This window comes from Narcine bancroftii, chromosome 4 (genome assembly GCF_036971445.1).
Source record: "Narcine bancroftii isolate sNarBan1 chromosome 4, sNarBan1.hap1, whole genome shotgun sequence".
NCBI lineage: Eukaryota > Metazoa > Chordata > Chondrichthyes > Torpediniformes > Narcinidae > Narcine > Narcine bancroftii.
Window position 1 is genome coordinate 128,664,488 of NC_091472.1, and position 17,727 is coordinate 128,682,214.

The 17,727-nt window shown below is 42.5% G+C and overlaps 1 protein-coding gene and 1 long non-coding RNA gene across 6 annotated transcripts in view; one reads left to right on the forward strand and one right to left on the reverse strand.

Annotated features, from left to right (window-relative positions):
- inpp5jb (inositol polyphosphate-5-phosphatase Jb) overlaps positions 1-11,605 on the forward strand; it is a 75,971-nt gene extending 64,366 nt beyond the window's left edge. For 3 of the 4 annotated variants that reach the window (XM_069932821.1, XM_069932822.1, XM_069932824.1), the window contains 3 exons: positions 2,433-2,516; positions 5,659-5,763; positions 7,818-11,605. In XM_069932821.1, coding sequence (XP_069788922.1) covers positions 2,433-2,516; positions 5,659-5,763; positions 7,818-8,576 — 948 coding nt within the window. In that variant the 3' untranslated portion in view covers positions 8,577-11,605. The remainder of the gene's footprint in view (positions 1-2,432; positions 2,517-5,658; positions 5,764-7,817) is intronic. The other variant, XM_069932823.1, reaches the window with a different exon arrangement.
- Positions 1-17,727, reverse strand: part of LOC138761145 (uncharacterized) — an 83,135-nt gene that overhangs the window by 45,520 nt on the left and 19,888 nt on the right. Inside the window, exon 3 of one of the 2 annotated variants that reach the window (XR_011356143.1) lies at positions 11,529-17,274. The exons of the other annotated variant lie outside the window; for it this stretch is intronic. This is a non-coding gene — a long non-coding RNA (uncharacterized lncRNA). Of the gene's footprint in view, positions 1-11,528; positions 17,275-17,727 lie in introns of those variants that run through there. 2 annotated transcript variants of the gene reach the window in all.

Sequence of the window (17,727 nt, forward strand, 5' to 3'; positions counted from 1 at the left end):
TCAGAACACTTCCCATCAACTTACCCACCACAGACGTCAGACTCACGGGCCTATAATTCCCAGGTTTACATTTGGACCCTTTCTTAAACAGCAGAACCACATGTGCCACCCTACAATACTTTGGCACTACCCCCGTGACCAGTGACATCCTAAATATCTCTGTTAATGGCCCCACTATCTGTCCACAAGCCTCCCTGAGTGTCCTTGGGAATATTTTGTCTGGTCCCGGAGATTTATCCACCTTTATCTTTTTCAACACAGCCATCACTACCTCCTCGGTTATCCTTATATGCTTCATGACCTCCCCACTATTTTTCTTTACTTCAACTGGTTCAATATTTTTTTCCCTAGTGAATACCAAGGCAAAGAAATCATTCAAAATTTCCCCCATTTCCTCTGACTTCTCACTCAGCCTACCCTCACTATCTACAAGGGGTCCAATTTTATCCCTCACTAATCTTTTACTTTTAATGTACCTATAGAAACCCTTTGGATTTATTTTTACTCTGTCTGCCAAAGCCTCTTCGTGCCTTTTTTTGGCCTTTCTAATTTCTTTCTTAAGATTCCTTCTACACTCCTTGTAGTCCTCCTTCAAACTCTCAGCTCCCTGCTCTTTATACCTCTTGAACACCTCCCTTTTTCTCCTAACCAAATTTTCAATATTCCTCAAAAACCAAGCCTCCCTATGACTTCCAGCCTTTCCCTTGATCCTCACTGGGACATATCTACTCTGTACCCTCAAAATTTCTTTTTTGAATATCCTCCATTTTTCATTTACATCCTTACCTGAAAATATCCTGTCCCACTCAATACTCCCCAAATCCCTTTTTATTCCTTCGAAATTTGCTCTTCTCCAATCCACCAGAACCTCAACTTTAGGCCCCTCCTTGCTCTTCCCTAAAACTACCCGAAAACTAACAGAGTTATGATCACTAGACTCAATTTGTTCACCAACATTAATGTCCGATACCTGACCGAGCTCATTCCCTAACAGGAGATCTAGTATTACACCTTCCCGCGTCGGTTCTTCTACTAATTGATTTAGAAAACAATCTTGAACACATTTAACGAACTCTAGCCCATCCAGCCCTCTAAATGTATGGGTATCCCAATCAATGTGAGGGAAGTTAAAATCTCCCATGATCACTACCTTATGATTCTCACACATATACGTTATCTCCCTACAAATTTGTTCCTCTAATTTTCTTGGCCCATTTGGTGGACTGTAATACACCCCTATTAGCACCCTCATGCCTCATTCACCCCTCAATTCCACCCAAACAGCCTCACTGGACGATCCCTCCAGACCATCCTGCCACCTCACGGCAGTAATGTCCTCCTTAACAAGCAGAGCAACTCCCCCCCTTTTTTTTACCCCCTGCTCTATCACATCGAAAACAAATGTATCCTGGAATATTAAGTTGCCAGTCCTGCCCCTCCTGTAGCCAAGTCTCACTAATTGCCACAATATCATGACCCCAAGTATCTGTCCATGCTCTAAGCTCATTTACCTTGTTCACTATGCTTCTTGCATTAAAATATATACATTTCAACCTCGGTCTCTGAGTCAAAGATGTCCATTCATGGAGAGTGAGAAACAGAACGTCCACTCATGACATTCGATGTCCCAAAATACTTTGAGGACAGTCACTGTTTTTGAGAGAAACATAGCAGCCATTTGCAGACAAGATTCCACAAAGCATCATGGGATCATTTGTGTTCACTTATTAGAGACAAAGGTTTATTAAATGTATTTAAAGGGAATCTGTGAAAGCACCTTGGGAGTGAGGTATAACCTATGACCTCCATTCCCCCCCACCAACTCAGAGGTGTAAATGTAATACTCACTAATCTAATCAATGTTCTGGTGAACCAGTTCTTTCCATTCCCTAATAGTTTATCCTCCCAATCTGTGGAATGCTGTTACTAAACTGCATGAATGCCTATTTGTTTTGTGCTCTAACCCATGTGTCTGGACCACTTGTCGCTCCTGTTGTGATGGACTCTGGGTCAACAGCTCAAGCTGTTGACTGGTCCATGGATTCTGCTCCGAGCGTAAGCTAGACTCCTAGGCCCTTTGGGTCTGCCCTAAAGGGATGATGCACAGCAACCTACTCTTTAAATTTACCTGTTTCTGAGCTGTGCACAGCTGAATTTTCACTTTTTCCCCAGTGATGTCTGAATGTCTAGTGGTGAATGTTTGTGTACCTGGAGAACTTGCAGTGAAATTCACGTTTCAGTGATTGGATTCTGAAATTGCGACCATTTGGACCAGGACAAGGTCCAGGTTGGTGGATTGAGCCAGAGAACAGGCTTTCCCTTGTATAGATTCAGTATGGGCCTCACCTCAGTCACGGATAGAGCTATTACAAAGACTAGTAGCTTTAAACAACAGACCTGTTTTGCTTTTTTTTCCCTCACCACACTTACAGGTTGGCTTTAAACATCACAAGGACTACATTACATATGTATGGGCAAAGCATGATGAAGCTGATTCAGACAAGCAGTGCTATCAGGTAAATATTGGCAAGAAAGTTGGAAGCAGTGATTGCCCTCCTAGGAAAATGAATGGTGGGGTGCATTTGGTACAGACCTCCCACCACTGATGGGTTCAAAACCAAGATGGATTGATCAAGCAGAAGAAACCTAGACCCAACACCACCTGTTCTTGATCAAGCAATTGGCTAGACTGTGATTAGTGGCTGAGGCAAAAAAAACTTGTCAGCTTTCAAAAATATATTGAATGAATAAAAATGGGATACAAGGTAGAGATATGAGATATGAGTGCATGTTATAGAGCAAGGACCATCGAATAGTACAGCACAGGAACAGGCCCTTCAGCCCATAATGTATGTGCTGACCATGATGCCAAATTGAATTGCATTTTCCTGCACATGATACATAACTCTGCATTCCACAGATGTTCATGTGCCTATCTAAATGCCTCTGAAATGGTCTGCTGCCCACCCTGACAACATGTTCTAGACATCTACCACTCATAAAGAAGCCTTGCATGTCTCCTTTCTCCCTCTCATCTTAAAGCTAAGTGCTGTAGTTTATGACATATGACATTTCCACCTTGGGAATAAGACTGACTATCTACCCTATCTATTGCTCTCATAATTTTATAACTTCTGTCAGGTTACGCCTCGGTCTCCTACTCTCCAGAGAAAACAGTCCATGTTTGCCCAACCTCACATTATACCTAATACTCTCTAATTTATGCAATATCCTGGTGTACACTCTCCAAAGTTTCTTCATCCTTTCTGTAATGCAACATCCAGAACACCCCAAATCAAGGTTTTATACAGCTGCAATGTGATATGGCAACTTTTATATTCAATGCCCCAGCCAGTGAATGGCAAGTCACCATCGATCTCATGTGTATTAATATTATGGATCAGCCTCCCATGAGGGGCCTTGGCAAATGCCTTACGAAAATCCACATGAATGACATCCATTGTTCTGCCCTCAACAATCATCTTCATAATTTCCTCAAAACAAAAATGACCTACCCCACACAAACTCATGCTGACTTTCTCTTCTAAGACCAAATGTGAGTAAACTCCTATCCATAAGAATCTTCTCTAATGGCTTCCATATCATTGATGTAAGGCTTACCAGTCAATAATCTGGCAGTTTCTCCCTATTGCCCATCTTGAACACAGGAACAATATTACCTGCACTCCAGTCCTCTGACACCTCCCCTATGGCTAGATAGGATACAAAGATTATTGTCAAGGCCACAGAAATCTTTTCTCTTTCCTCTTACAGTAACCTGGAATAGATTCCATCAAACTCTGGGAACTCTTCCCACGTCAATGGTCTTCAGTAGTCCCAACACCACCTGTTCTTGAGATTAACATGTCCTAGAATATTAACATGCCCTACACTGATCTCACTACTCTCCATATTCTCCTTCCTAGTGAATACCAATGCTAAGTACTCATTTAATACCCCACCCACTTTCTCTGGGTCCAGGTATAAGTTCCTTCCTCTGTCCTTGAGTGGACCTAGCATCTTCCTAGCTTCTGTAATGTTTAATATATGCACCAAGGACATATCTTTTGAATTCTTTTCTTCTTTATATTCCATAAGGACTCTGTCTGCTTTCAGCTTTCAAAGCTCTTAGATGCTTCCCTTTTCTTTCTGATTGCATTATACAACATCTCTCATCAGCCAAGGATCTCGAACCTTGTATTCCTGGTCTTTTTTTCCCACACTGGAACATGCTAGTACTAAATTCTGACTAGTTGGTCTTTGAATGACTCCCACATTCAAATGACTACCCAATAACAGCTGTTCCCAATACACTCTCCCCAGTCCCTAATAATATTTTAATATGCCTCTCCCCAATTTAGCATTTTCTCCCAAGGTGCAGACTTATTCTTATCCATAATTGTCTTAAAACTTATAGAGTAGTGATTATTGTTCCTAAAACATTCTCCCTCTGAAATTCCGATCAGCTGGTCCTTCTAGACTTGTTTCCTAATACAAAATTGAATATGGCCCTTTTCCTGGCTGGAGTAATGTATCCTGTTTCAAGAAACTATCTTGTATCATTAAGCAGTTCAGAGTAAGCCTTGACATGTGTTTGGTTTTTTTTTCTGAATGTGTTATTTTCAAATCTGAAGATCTGTGTTGCCCTGTCTAGATGAAAGTCTCCTCTCTCTCTGCTGACTATGATGGTCCAAACCAAACTCTTTGCTTAAGCTCACACCATTTTAAATGGGTGAGAGTTTATTGCACAAACTTAGCATCATTTAGTATTGAACTAGCTACCTTGAATAATACACTTGGGCTATTCTTGATTTGGTGGGATAAGGTAGAATCGACATCTAAATTGGACAATACTTTGATGGGCATCAAAATATATTTGCATAATTTCATTTTTTTATAATCAAGGATTAATTAGCTCATTAGTTTATTAAAATGTCTATCTTGCCTGTTTATATCAAAGTGAGAAAGTCCATTAACAACCGGGCAGACCCCTCCTCCAATAATAATGATAAAATGGCACCAAATAAAAGATAGAGAATGTCCCTGTGGAACATCAGTCTTTGTTCTTGCCCCTCTACATGGGAAGACACTAACTCATTCTTTCTAAGATTGTCAGTGCCCAAGGACAAAAATGCTAGCTCATGTTTTCTCTCTCTTAACTGTGGCCCTGTAACTTCAGAGATCAGCAAGTCATTTTTTTTGTGTGGATGTTCAACTGTTCTATAATAGGTAGTGAATTTAGTAAGTTGGCTTTGATGCGTGTATGTTTGAATCTAAATGAAGACAGTGTGCCTCTCTCTTTAAAGTGAGTCAGGATTTGGAGATAAATTAAACAAGCATTTTGCTTGATAAAGACTCACAGCCTGGCCAGCACCAGTTATAGATTACCCTGGGCTTCAAGAAGTGGAAACCACAGTATTCAATGGCTCTAGTACGTGGTCATCGTGGCACTGCTAGAACTTGGCCTCCACAGTGACCTGCCTGATGGTCCTTGCACTCTCAGTCTTTCCCATGTAAACAGTGATGGATAAAGCAAAGGAAGGTCAGGATCGCTTCTGAAAATGGAGAAAAAAAAAATCAACAAACACCATAAGCAAACTGAAGACTGTCAAATTCCATGCTATTATCTGTTGCGGAATTTCTTCCATTTCTCTGCAGGTCATGTTCAGTGAGGATTCCGTGCCAAAGGGCACCGGGGAGTACATCCTGTGCTACTACAGCAACAACTTCAACAGCATTGTGGGAGTGACTGAACCATTCCAGGTCAGAACAATCAGTCCAAGAACGGCCCCCACTTTTCACCACTTGTCCCTGCTGCATGTGCTTGTGTTACTGTGTGCAAGAACGTATTTCACAAATGAGCATTACAATGCATGTAGACAAATGCGCTAGTGTCCTGGTTTGTGATCCACGGGGTGCTGTAGTGGCTAGCATCAATCAAGCACTAATTAGCATGGTGATAAAGCATTTACTATGCCATAGTAAAACAGGAGTTAGACTTGCTTGGTGACTCTACACTTGCTCTGCATTACAAATCTTTCCTTGATTCTACAACCCAATAGTGTGATATGGCAAATAACTTGCTTCGTTGCTCAAAAGAAGCTGATGACCCTCTTACCAATTTTGGAAACCCATAAATCCTGTGCAACTACAAAGAAAACTTGCTTGAAAAATTGAATTTTCTCCCTCTCCTGAAAGTTCTGACTCTTCCTTTTTCTGTGAGCCCCAAAAATCTTTGATACTTCATTCAATTGACCATTCTTAGTGTGCAAGCTTTTCCAGTGACAATCAGGGTACCCACAGCAGCTCAGCATCTTTATCCAGTGAAGTAGGAGCTGTGGCTTCAGTCTGCTTAAAAATAAGCAGTGAGGTTATCAGGCCTATCAATGTGGAAGAGGGCCTGAATGGCCTGCATTCAACTTTTGTTGAGATTGTCATTTAAAGCTTGCAAGACATTGGGAGACGTGCTCTTTCCTACATGTTTCAATGGAAGACTTGCACTTATATAGCATTTTATGTGTTTACTAAATACAGTAGATGCAGCAGCCAGTACTTTGCTCAGTACATTCCTCGAATACAAATATCACACGGGTTCAGATAATCTTTTCTTTAGTATTGGTCGAAGGTTAAGCCTGACCAGGAGCATTCCACTGATGAGTGATCTTGTTTGAATATCACCTCATATTGTACCTGGAATGGGTCTTGAACTCACAACTTCCGTCATAAAAAAATATAAGAAACAGGAGTAAACCATTTGGCCCACTTTACAATGTGCTCTTTTCAGTAAGATCAAGGTTGATCTTTTGTCTCAGCTCCACTTTCTGTACAACTCCCACGTTCCAGGTGCACCATCCAAAGCATACTTGCTTGTTGCATCACAGCGTGGGATGGAAGCTGCTTGGCTCAAGATTAGAAGAAGCAACAAAAGGTGTCTCAGAACATGACATCCCTCCTCTCTGTGGAAACCATCTACATCTCTTGTTGCTGAGGAAAGGCAGCCATCACATCCTGGACACACTTTACGCTTTACTTCATCTTGCTCCTTCCATCAGGGAGAAGGCTTAACAGTGTGAGAGCTCACATCATACCAACAGGCTTAAACACACAATTCCTTGCCTGCAGCCTCCTGCCTTTCATAACAGTGCTTTCATGCTGCCCTTGCTTGATGCTAATTGATCTTCCTTTTCATTGTACTTTAAAGTTTGCGACTGCTAGAGATAACTGGTTAGTCTGATTGCAGAAGAACCCTTCTTATTTTACGAGGTATCTTGTGACAAATAAATTTTAGCTGACTAATCTCTGATTCGCTTAATAAGATAATCAGCAACTGAGCCCACGAACCTAACATTCACAACTCAGTGGGTGGAAAAAAAAAATGCCTTCTCATCTTCTTGAATGGCCAAGCACTTGCTTTGAGACTGTACCAAGCCCTGTAAGATTTTTGGCTCAGGGGGTGAGAGGGCTGGCATAGTGGCTGTTACAAGGCATAGAAAAACCAGAAATCTACCTGACCACTCAATACAGTGTAGGATTCAATTGTAAAATATTTCAGTATTGAAAAATAAGGGGCTTAAAGAAATGTATGTCCTTTATCTTCCAAAATATCTGGGATGGGGGGGGGGGGTGCTCTGTAGATCAGTGTGCGACAGAGACTGGTCTACGGAGAATAGAGAATGTGACACTTTGATCTTAGCAGCAGAGAGTCAGACGAGCAACCAGATTTTGCTCCAATAGCAAGAGACCACGAGTAGGAAGAGGTAATGCAAGAACTGCATGGTGACTAATTCAAAGGTGATTTACTTTTGTTTTCTCTCCAGATAATTCTGCCCTCCTCGAGCTCCAATTCCAGCAAGTCCGACAGCTCTGATTCCAGCTCTGACGGAGAAGAGATGAGCACCTTGAAGCTGATCCGCCCTAAATCCCGTAGCCCCAGTCCAGGTAAAATGAAGAAGAGCAGGAGCAGGAGTCGGAGTAAGAGCCCAGTCATCCCAATAGCCAGGTCCCTACAAGGCCTCAACTTCCGGGTGGGCCCCAAGCACAAGAGCAAAAGCCGTAGTCCCTCGCCACGGGGGAGTCAGCTGTCGAAAGACAAACATCTCAAAGAGCCAGAAGTCAGAGTCATAATGGGAAATGTCCTGAGCCCTGAAGGTCCCCTTAATGATGTGTCCTCACCTTCAGCCATAGCTGCAATCAGACACTCAGAAACTCATGGGAAAGACCAGACTGTTACTGACCCAGCTACCAGATGCATTGGGAGGCCTGGCAACCAGGTCCTGCAGGCACATGATGGTGATAATGCTCAGCATCCCTGCTCATCTCCAAAACTCTTCCAATCAACTTCTCAGGACGAGGCTGTTGGTGTGAAGCTTGATGAGGTAAGACAGTTCTCCAGTAGCAAAAATCATCCCTCCAGGTCTCCAAGCACCAGTGCTCGGGCAAGGGGAGGCCAGACCACAGGAATGACTTCAGAGAGAAGCATTGTTGTCAAGACGGCTACATTGGCATCTGAAGAAGGAAGTACAAACCTGGAGCTGAAACCTGTTCAACAACCATCACCAAAAACCACACTGAAGTAAAATATGTCTTTCCACTCTCATTGCTCAGCAAAGCACAAATTACAATTGTTATTCATAGAGAAAAGGGATGTAGAACAATAAGCCTTATTTTTGATGTGGAGTTGAACTCCTATCCGAGCCTCCAGAGCTGTTGTGTTGATGCAATCATTTCGTTACCAAATTAATCACAGTGAGTAACAACGTGAGACGCGATTGAACCCTGCACTTTATTCTCATTTTGTTTCTTGGCTGAATTCCCATTCTTCCTGAATCTGTATTCCTTTGAAGTATTCAATCTAGGAGGTCCAAACTTTTCTCTCTGGGTCAGGAATCCCTGCTGTCTGGTCTCTCTGGACCAGCAAGCTTCAAATGACCTCTGCCTGCCGTGAATGGTGCATCACCTTCTCCAATTAGATCAGAGTTACATTTGAGTCACGTGCAGATGACATCATTGGACCCTGATGTGCATTTTCAGTAGGCACTTTCAGGTGGTCAAAATCACCCGATGTAAAGCCCCATATTATGTCTATATGCGGCTGTTGGGACGCCACTTGAAAGCGCAGGAGGCGCATGCGAGGCGAACTTTGTAACCCCCCTCCAGGGGGGGATAATCACCAGAGCACTGAGGTCCCTTGGCACCTGAATGCATCCAAGCGGCTTCGAAGGGGATGACAATCAGCTGGTGAGCGCCTGACAGCCCCCCTCTCGCTGCCCCTGTCCCTGGCGTGGGTCATCAGCACTGGGGCAGACCCCATACTGATCCCACTTTCCCACTCTCCCCACAGCCCCATGTCGATCCCCACACTGATCACACTGCCCCACTCCCTCCCCATAGCCCCATGTCAGTCCTCACACTGATCCCACTGCCCCACTCTCTTCCCACAGCCCCGTGTCGGTCACCAGGGGCCGCCCCAGCTCTGACAGCCTGCGCCAGCCGCCCCACAGTGTAGACTGACACAGGGCTGTGGGGAGAGCACGGGGCAGTGGGATCAGTGTGGGGACATCCCACGCCAGCTGCCCCAGCTCTGACAGCCTGCGCTGGCCACCCAACAATGTAGACTGACACAGGGCTGTGGGGAGAGCACAGGGCAGTGGGATCAGTGTGGGGACATCCCGTGCCAGCTGCCCCAGCTCTGACAGTTAGCCACCCCAACCCTGACAGCCTGAAGGGACAGGAGCTGGAGTGCGCTCCGAGGCACCTCCCATGCAGCTGTCTTTCAGCGCTACCACTTGAATGACCATTCCACAGGTCTGAATTCTTGATGGAGAATGCACCTGAAGAAGCCTAGTGAAGAACCCCATTGGCTTATGGGTGGGTGACTGAGCTATTCTGAAACATGAGTTAATTCACCTCATTAAGAAATGGCAGAAAGGCAACATAGCTGTTTTGTTTAACAATCAACTCCCAATTAAAATGAGTTGGCTGGTGGTAGCCAATTTAATTTATGATTGCCAAATAAATTAACATTTAAGTTAAACTGACTGCATTCCAAGGCTTCCAATTTGCATATGCAATTTGTCCACAGTCTCTCACAGATTAAACAATTGAAGCTGGCTCTCATTCATCTTTCTGATCAATTCCAGGGCCTGAGTGTGGGTGGCTGCTAAGATGAGGTGTGGGGTAATTCAGTGATTTCCTTAATCACACTCTCAAGAGCAGACCCTCTGGTTCAGTTTGCTTTGCACTGACTATGGAAATTCATCCATAATCAACATTATTGAAAAGCAAATGTGAACTTAAATTTGATTGATGTGAAAAAATAAAATAGGCCTGAAAGAATGGACACCATTGCACAATATATTTTACTTTTATTTCTCATGAATATTCTGGCTTTAGTTAATGAATAATTCCAGGCACTGGATGCCTTTCCACACTCAGCTTTGCTAGCCATATTTCATTGATGAGTATTGCCAGTATCAATAAGTCAGGAAAAAGTTAACTCTTCTGATCAGGATTCATCAGTAAGGACAAGGATTCTTCAATGTAGAAAAGGTCTCTTGTATGAACTGTGCTGGGTGGGTCACGTCTCCAGAATGGAGGACCATCGCCTTCCCAAGATCGTGTTATATGGCGAGCTCTTCACTGGCCACTGAGACAGAGGTGCACCAAAGAAGAGGTACAAGGACTGCCTAAAGAAATCTCTTGGTGCATGCCACATTGACCACCGCCAGTGGGCTGATATCGTCTCAAACCGTGCATCTTGCCGCCTCACAGTTCGGCGGGCAGCAACTTCCTTTGAAGAAGACTGCAGAGGCCACCTCACTGACAAAAGACAAAGGAGGAAGAACCCAACACCCAACCCCAACCAACCAATTTTCCCTTGCAACCGCTGCAACTGTGTCTGCCTGTCCCGCATCGGACTTGTCAGCCACAAACGAGCCTGCAGCTGACGTGGACATTACCCCTCCATAAATCTTTGTCCGCGAAGCCAAGCCAAAGAAGAAGATGAACATATATCTAGCAAAGATCAGAATTAATTCAGAAAACATATGGGCTGGCATCTAGAATGTGATGACAAAACAAAAAGAAACCACTGATGGATCAACAACAAAATGGCATTTTACACCAGTCACTTACTGTAATACACTATTGTCCAAACTACATTATTATTGGGTTTTATTCCTATTGTGTGCAGTGCCCTAGCTGTAATTTTGCTCCACCCTGAGTTTGTGAAAATTGTTAACCTCTTTCTAATTTGTTTACGGTGAGGTCTTGACATCACAGGTAAAAATATTGATAGGATTTCAAATTAGGACCAAGGCATGCAACAGTTGTTCATTTTTTTAAAAAAAAATCATGAAGCCTTCACATAAACACATTGGCTATAAAGAATTTCTTACAGTTACTGGATTCACTTTTTTCTGTAGGCTTTTGAGGCGCAGCATATTTTTGAGATCTAAATACTAGCTGGCTAAAATTCCTCTGGGTGCATTACGTGCAAGTGTCCCTCTATGTTGTTGCCTGAAATAAACTGTGAAACATGATGCGCTCAGAATGTTAAAAAAAGTTTTATTCTGATTAAACAATAAAGTTTAGAGTGTAAGCTTCAGCTTGGGTTTGGTTTTCAGAGATGTTTGTGAATATTTTATTCTGTACAGTTGGTAACAAGGGTCTGTTTGATTTATCATCGTTAGACCATACATTATATTGTAATAGGAACAGGCTTTTCAGCCATTGATATCTATACAATGCCAATTTAATCTAATACCATGTACATGCACACAGTCCACAATCCATCCATCCATCTTTGTTGCCTGTTGAAATGCTTCTGAAATGTTGCCATTGTATTTCCACTCTCTCCCCAACACTGGATTCCAAGCACATACCACTCTTTAAAAAAATATAATGCCATGTAAACACCCTTCAAACTTTTCCCCTCTCACTTTAAAGCCACTATGTCTAGAACAGTGGTTTCCAAATGTTTTATTTCCACTCACGTACCACTTTAAGTATTCCAAAGAGCACCTACGGCATAGGATTAGTAAGGGATTGCTTAAGATGGTATGTGAGTGGAAAGAAAAAGTTTGAAACCACTGTTTTAATCGTACCTAATTGACTCGTTATGTGCACGGTTTCATAACTCCAAAGGAAATGGGCCAATGACAATTTTTCTAAAGCAAAATATTTCAGTAACAATTGGTTCTGGAGCAGTGATTCTCAACCTTTTTCCCCCATTCAGATACCACCTTAAGTAATCCCTTACTAATCACTGATGGCATAGGGATTACTTAAAGTGGTATCTGAGTGGTAAGAAAAAGTTTGAAAAATCACTGATCTAGAACTTAACATTTTCATCCTCGGAAATAGAGTCAATATTCACTTCTATTAGGTAGCGGTAAGCATTAGGGAAGATAAACATTATGTACCAGCCATGAATGCTCCAGAGAAAATAATGCAAATTTGTTTATCTTCCCATAGCTAATATGCTCTAATCCAGGCAAACCTCTTCCTCATCTTCTCCAAAGTCCTTAAATTTTTCATGTGAGACAGCAACTAGAACTTCACACAATACTTCAAATATGGCCTTATCAATACAGCTGCATAAAACAATGTGACTTGCCTATAAAGGAAACTGAACTTTACCTGCCCCCACCCCTACTTTCAAAGAGCTATGAACTTTCACCCCAAGATCCCGCTTTACATAGTCAATTAGCACAATACTATTACAGTACTAGCGACCCAGGATCAAATTTGGACCTGTCTGTAAGGAGTTTGTATGTTCTCTCTATGTCTGCTTTGGTTTCCTCTGCACCAGCTCTCCCATCGGCAAAAGATCACAGAAGAAGGCAGTTTGCAGAATTCCTAGGCCCGATGCAGTGTCAAATATTGGGGCTTCTCCTTCAAGAGTGCTCCTCTTTACTGTGCCAGAGTTGGTGTTGTTCAAGTGTCTTTGATCTTAGGTAATTATTCTCTATAAGCTATACAAGATATAGTAATGGTTAAGCTTGCAGAATTGCAATAGAGATTTTATCACGTCCAAGGTCACCTGGTTCTACTTAGACTCATGCAGGTATTTAAGGACTTAAATACAGGGACTTACCAGGGCTCAGAACTAGTTGGTTTGAGCGAGGAGTCAGCGTAGAAGGAGTCGGAGTTTGGCAATGTCCAGACGGGGAGGGGCGAGGAGAGAGTGACAGGGTTAATTGATCAAGGGTAAAGTAAAGGAGCAGCCAGAGAGGAGTGGCCCAGAGAGTGAGTGGCACAGAGAAGGAGTGGGGCTCTGAGGCTTTGGCTCGAGAGGCTTCGGCAAACAGAGGCTGAGGAGAGCAACTGCTGCAACCAAGGTAAGGGGAGAAAGTAAGTCTGGTCAAGGGTATTATTTGACAAGTTAATGGAGTCAGCTAAGGCTGTGGATTGTTCCAGCTGCAGGATGTGGGAAATCTGGGACAGTATACGTGTCCCAGACAACCACACCAGCAGGAAGTGCATTCAGCTCCAGCTCCTTGGTTACCGAGTTCAGCAACTGGAGCTGGAACTGGACAAACTTCAGGTTAATCAGGAGGCTGAGGCAGTCACAGAAAGGAATTACAGAGAGGCAGTCACCCCAAATAGGCAGGATGCAGATACATGGGTGACTGTCAGGGGAGGAGTTTAAAGGAAGGGACCAGTAATGCAGAGTTACCCCTGTGGACATTCTTGCTGACAATATGTATGCTGTTTTGGATACTGTTTGTGGGGATGATCTACCAGGGTCGAGTCGAGACGGTCAAGTCTCTAGCACAGAGATTGACTCCTCAGCTCAGAAGGGAAGGGCTGAGAGGAGAGGAGAACATTAGTAATAGGGGACTCATTGGTTAGGAGGGCAAACAGGAAGTTTGCTGGAATGCATAGAGACTCCAGGATTGTATGTTGCCTCCCAGGTGCCAGGGTCAGGGATGTCTCAAATAATCTCAGCAGCATTCTGGAAAGGAGGGAGAGCAGCCGGATGTCGTGATCCATGTGGGGACCAATGACATACACAGAAGTAGAGACAATGTCCTCAAGAGGGAATATAGGGAGTTAGGTAGAAAGTTAAAAGACAGGACCTCGAGGGTGGTAATCTCCAGATTGCTGCCTGTGCCACATGCTAGACAGGGTACAAATAGGAAGTTATGGCAGATGAATGCATGGCTAAAGAGTTGGTCTAGGGGGAAAGGTTTCAGATTCCTAGATCATTGGGATCACTTCTGGGGAAGGTCAGACCTCTTTTAAAAAAAGAGGATGGGCTGCGCCTAAACTGGAAAGGGACCAATATCCTGGCAGGAAAGTTTGCTAGAGTCATTGGGGAGAGTTTAAACTAGCTTTGCAGGCAGAGGGAAATCAAAATGAGAGCAAAGAAAATAGGATAGCAATGAGACAGGGAGTTACAACAGAGGTAGAAATTAATAGTAGAGATGGCCAATAACGATATGAAGGAAAGGCAGGTGAGCAGACAGGAGAAAGAGCTGTTCAACAGGAATACAGCACAAATGACATCGATAATGGGCTTATGGGCACAATACTTAAATGCATGTAGCATTAGAAACAAAGTAGATGACCTGGTTGGTCAGATTCAACTCAAAAGGTATGACATCATGGCCATTACTGAAACATGGCTGCTCAATGAGGCGTGCGATTGGGAGCTCAATATCCGAGGATACACAGTCTATAGGAAAGATAGGCAGGAGGGTAGAGCTGGAGGGGGGGCTCTGATGATCAGTAAAGACATTAAATCAATACAAAGAAGGGACATGGGGTCTAAAGTGGTAGAATCAGTATGGGTTGAATTAAGAAATACCAATGGTAAAAAGATCACATTAGCAGTTGTATACAGGCCCCCAAAAGCAGCCAGGAAGTGGACTATGAGAAGGAGTTATAAGTCTTAGAACCTCTAGGAAGTAGTGACCACAACATGGTCGAATTCAATGTCAAATTTGAAAAGGTAAAAATGTTATTGGATGTATTGATTTTTCAGTTGAATAAAGGAAATTATGGTGGTATGAGGAAAGAACTGGCTCAAGTCGACTGGAAAAGCAAACTAATCGGAAGAAGAGCAGGATTGGAGGATATTTTTGCAAACAATAAAAGGCATGCAGAATAGATATATTCCAAGGAAAAGGAAATTAGTCAAAGGAAAGATGGTACCAATGTGGCTAACAAAAGAAGTGAAAGCTAAGATAAAAACAAAGGGGAGGGAATATAAGAATTCAGGACTGGTATTCCTTTCGAAACTTACAGAAAGAAATAAAGAAAGTCAAATGAGTTATGAAAGGAGATTGGCAAACAATATAAAAAATAATAGATTTTAAAAAATATATAAAGAATAAAAGAGAGACACGTGTTGACATAGGACCGATAGAAAATGATGCTGGGGAAATTATAATGGGTTATAAAGAAATGGCAGAGAATTAAATCAATATTTTATGACAGTATTCAATGAGGAAGACATTAGTAATATCCCTGACAGACAGAGGCTTCAGGGAGTAGAGTTGGATACAGTTAAGATTACTAGAGAAATTGGGCTAGGTAAATTGAATGGATTAAAGATAGATAAATCTCCCAGACTGGACAAGGTATACCCATGGGTTTTGAAAGAGGTGGCTTTGGAGATTGTAGATCCATTGATGACAATCTTCCAGAAATCAATAGTCTCTGGCATGGTTCCAGGGGATTAGAAGGTTGCAAATGTGAAATGTGGGAAACAGAAAAAAGGAAACCATAGACCGATAAGTCTGATGTTGGTGGTTGGGAATATTTAGAGTCAATCCTCAAGGATGAAGTTATGAAATACTTGGAAATGCATGACAGGATAGGTCCTAGTCAGCATGGTTTTTTAAAAGGGTAGATCCTGCCTGACCAACCTATTAGAGTTTTTTGAAGAAATCTCAGGTTGGATAGACAAAGGGGAGGCTGTGGATGTTATATATTTGGATTTTCAAAAGGCTTTCGATTGGAATTACAGGGACGCTATTAGACTAGATAGAAAATTGGTTGATAGGCAGAAATCAAAGGGTTGAAATTAAGGGATCCCGTTCAGGTTGGCTGCCTGTAACAAGTGGTGTTCTGCAGGGGTTGGTTGTTCTTGTGACCACTGCTGTTTAGAATTTATATTAACGATTTGGATTGTGGAATGTATGGTTCTGTGGCCAAATTTGCAGATGACACCAAGATAGGTGGTGGAACAGGAAGTGTTGAAGAAACCATAAAATTGCAGAGTGATATAGACAGATGGGGCACGATGAAGTACAATGTTGAGAAGTCTTCAGTTCTACATTTTGGCAGTGGAAATAAACAGGCAGAAACTATTTGGATGGGAGAAAATTCAATCCTCGGAGGTGCAAGGAGACCTGGGTGTCCTCATGTAGAGTAATCTAAAAGTTAATGCCCAGGTGGGATTGGTAGTGAAGAAGGTTAATGCTATGCTAGCATTCATTTCAAGAGGAAAAGTGTATAAGAGTAGAGAGATGTTAATGAGACTCTATGGGGCACTGGTGAGACCCCATTTGGAGAACTGTGTACAGTTTTGGGTCCCTTAGAAAAGATGTGATGTTGTTGGAGAGGGTACAGAGATTTACTAGGATGATTCCTGGAATGCAGGACCTAACATACGAGGAGCATTTGGGAGCTCTTGGGTTGTATTTGTAGGAATATAGGAGAATGAGGGGGGATCTCATAGAGACATTTTGAATATTGAAAGGTTTTGACAGAGCGAATGCAGATAAGATGTTTCCCTTGACGTTTCCCTCGAGGACAAGGGGTCATAGTCTTAAAATCAGAAGGTATCCAATTAAAACAGAGAGGAATAAGAACTTCTATAGTCAGAGGGTTGTGGATCTGAGGCCAGATCACTGAGAGTATTTAAACAGGAAATGGATAAGTATCTCATTAGTAAGGGTATCAAGGGATATGGGGAAAATGCTGGAAATTGGAACTAGGTGTGAGCATAGTTCAGCTTAGTGTAGAGTCACGGAACAGACTTGATGGGCCTAGTGGCCTGCTTCTGTTCCTTTATCTTGTGAAAATACAACTCATGTTCATTTAACCCAGAAAGTAGCATTTAAGCCTTCACAGTTAAAGCACTAATCATCTGTAAACACTTTTCATATAGTTACAGAGAGCCCGTGTAGTTAAATGTTTCACTCTTGTTTCTTTCTTGCTCCTCTGGTTAAAAAAAATACAAGGGTTCAAACTTTCAGAATCCTTTGGAGATATCTGGTTTTGGAAAGAATAGCCATAGTGGAAATGGATGGATTTTCACATCTGGAAGGTAAAATTCAGAAGTGTTTAGTATCTTACTCAGAAAGGAACTACATTCGTATGTGTAGACCAAACTAAGAAACATGGAATGCCCACTATATGACTTTTTAGAGCAACTTGCAGTTGAGCCCACTAGGTTAAAAAGGGATTCTAGATTTGGTGAGGGAGCTTAAGGTAAAATAATCATTTGCAGGTAGTAATCACAGTATGAAAGAATTCACTCTGCAGTTTGAGAGGGAAAAGCTAAAATGAGATGCATTGGTAATAATTGAGTAAAGGTAACTATGGAGGAATGAGAGAGGAGCTGGCCAAAGTTGATTGGAAGTGATCCTATCAGGGAAGACGGTAGAGCAGGAGTTTCTGGGAATTATTCAAACGATGCAGGGTTGTTTCATCCAAAAGAAGCAGCATTTGAAAAGGAGGGTGAGGCAACTGTAGGCCATTTCATGTTGGGCC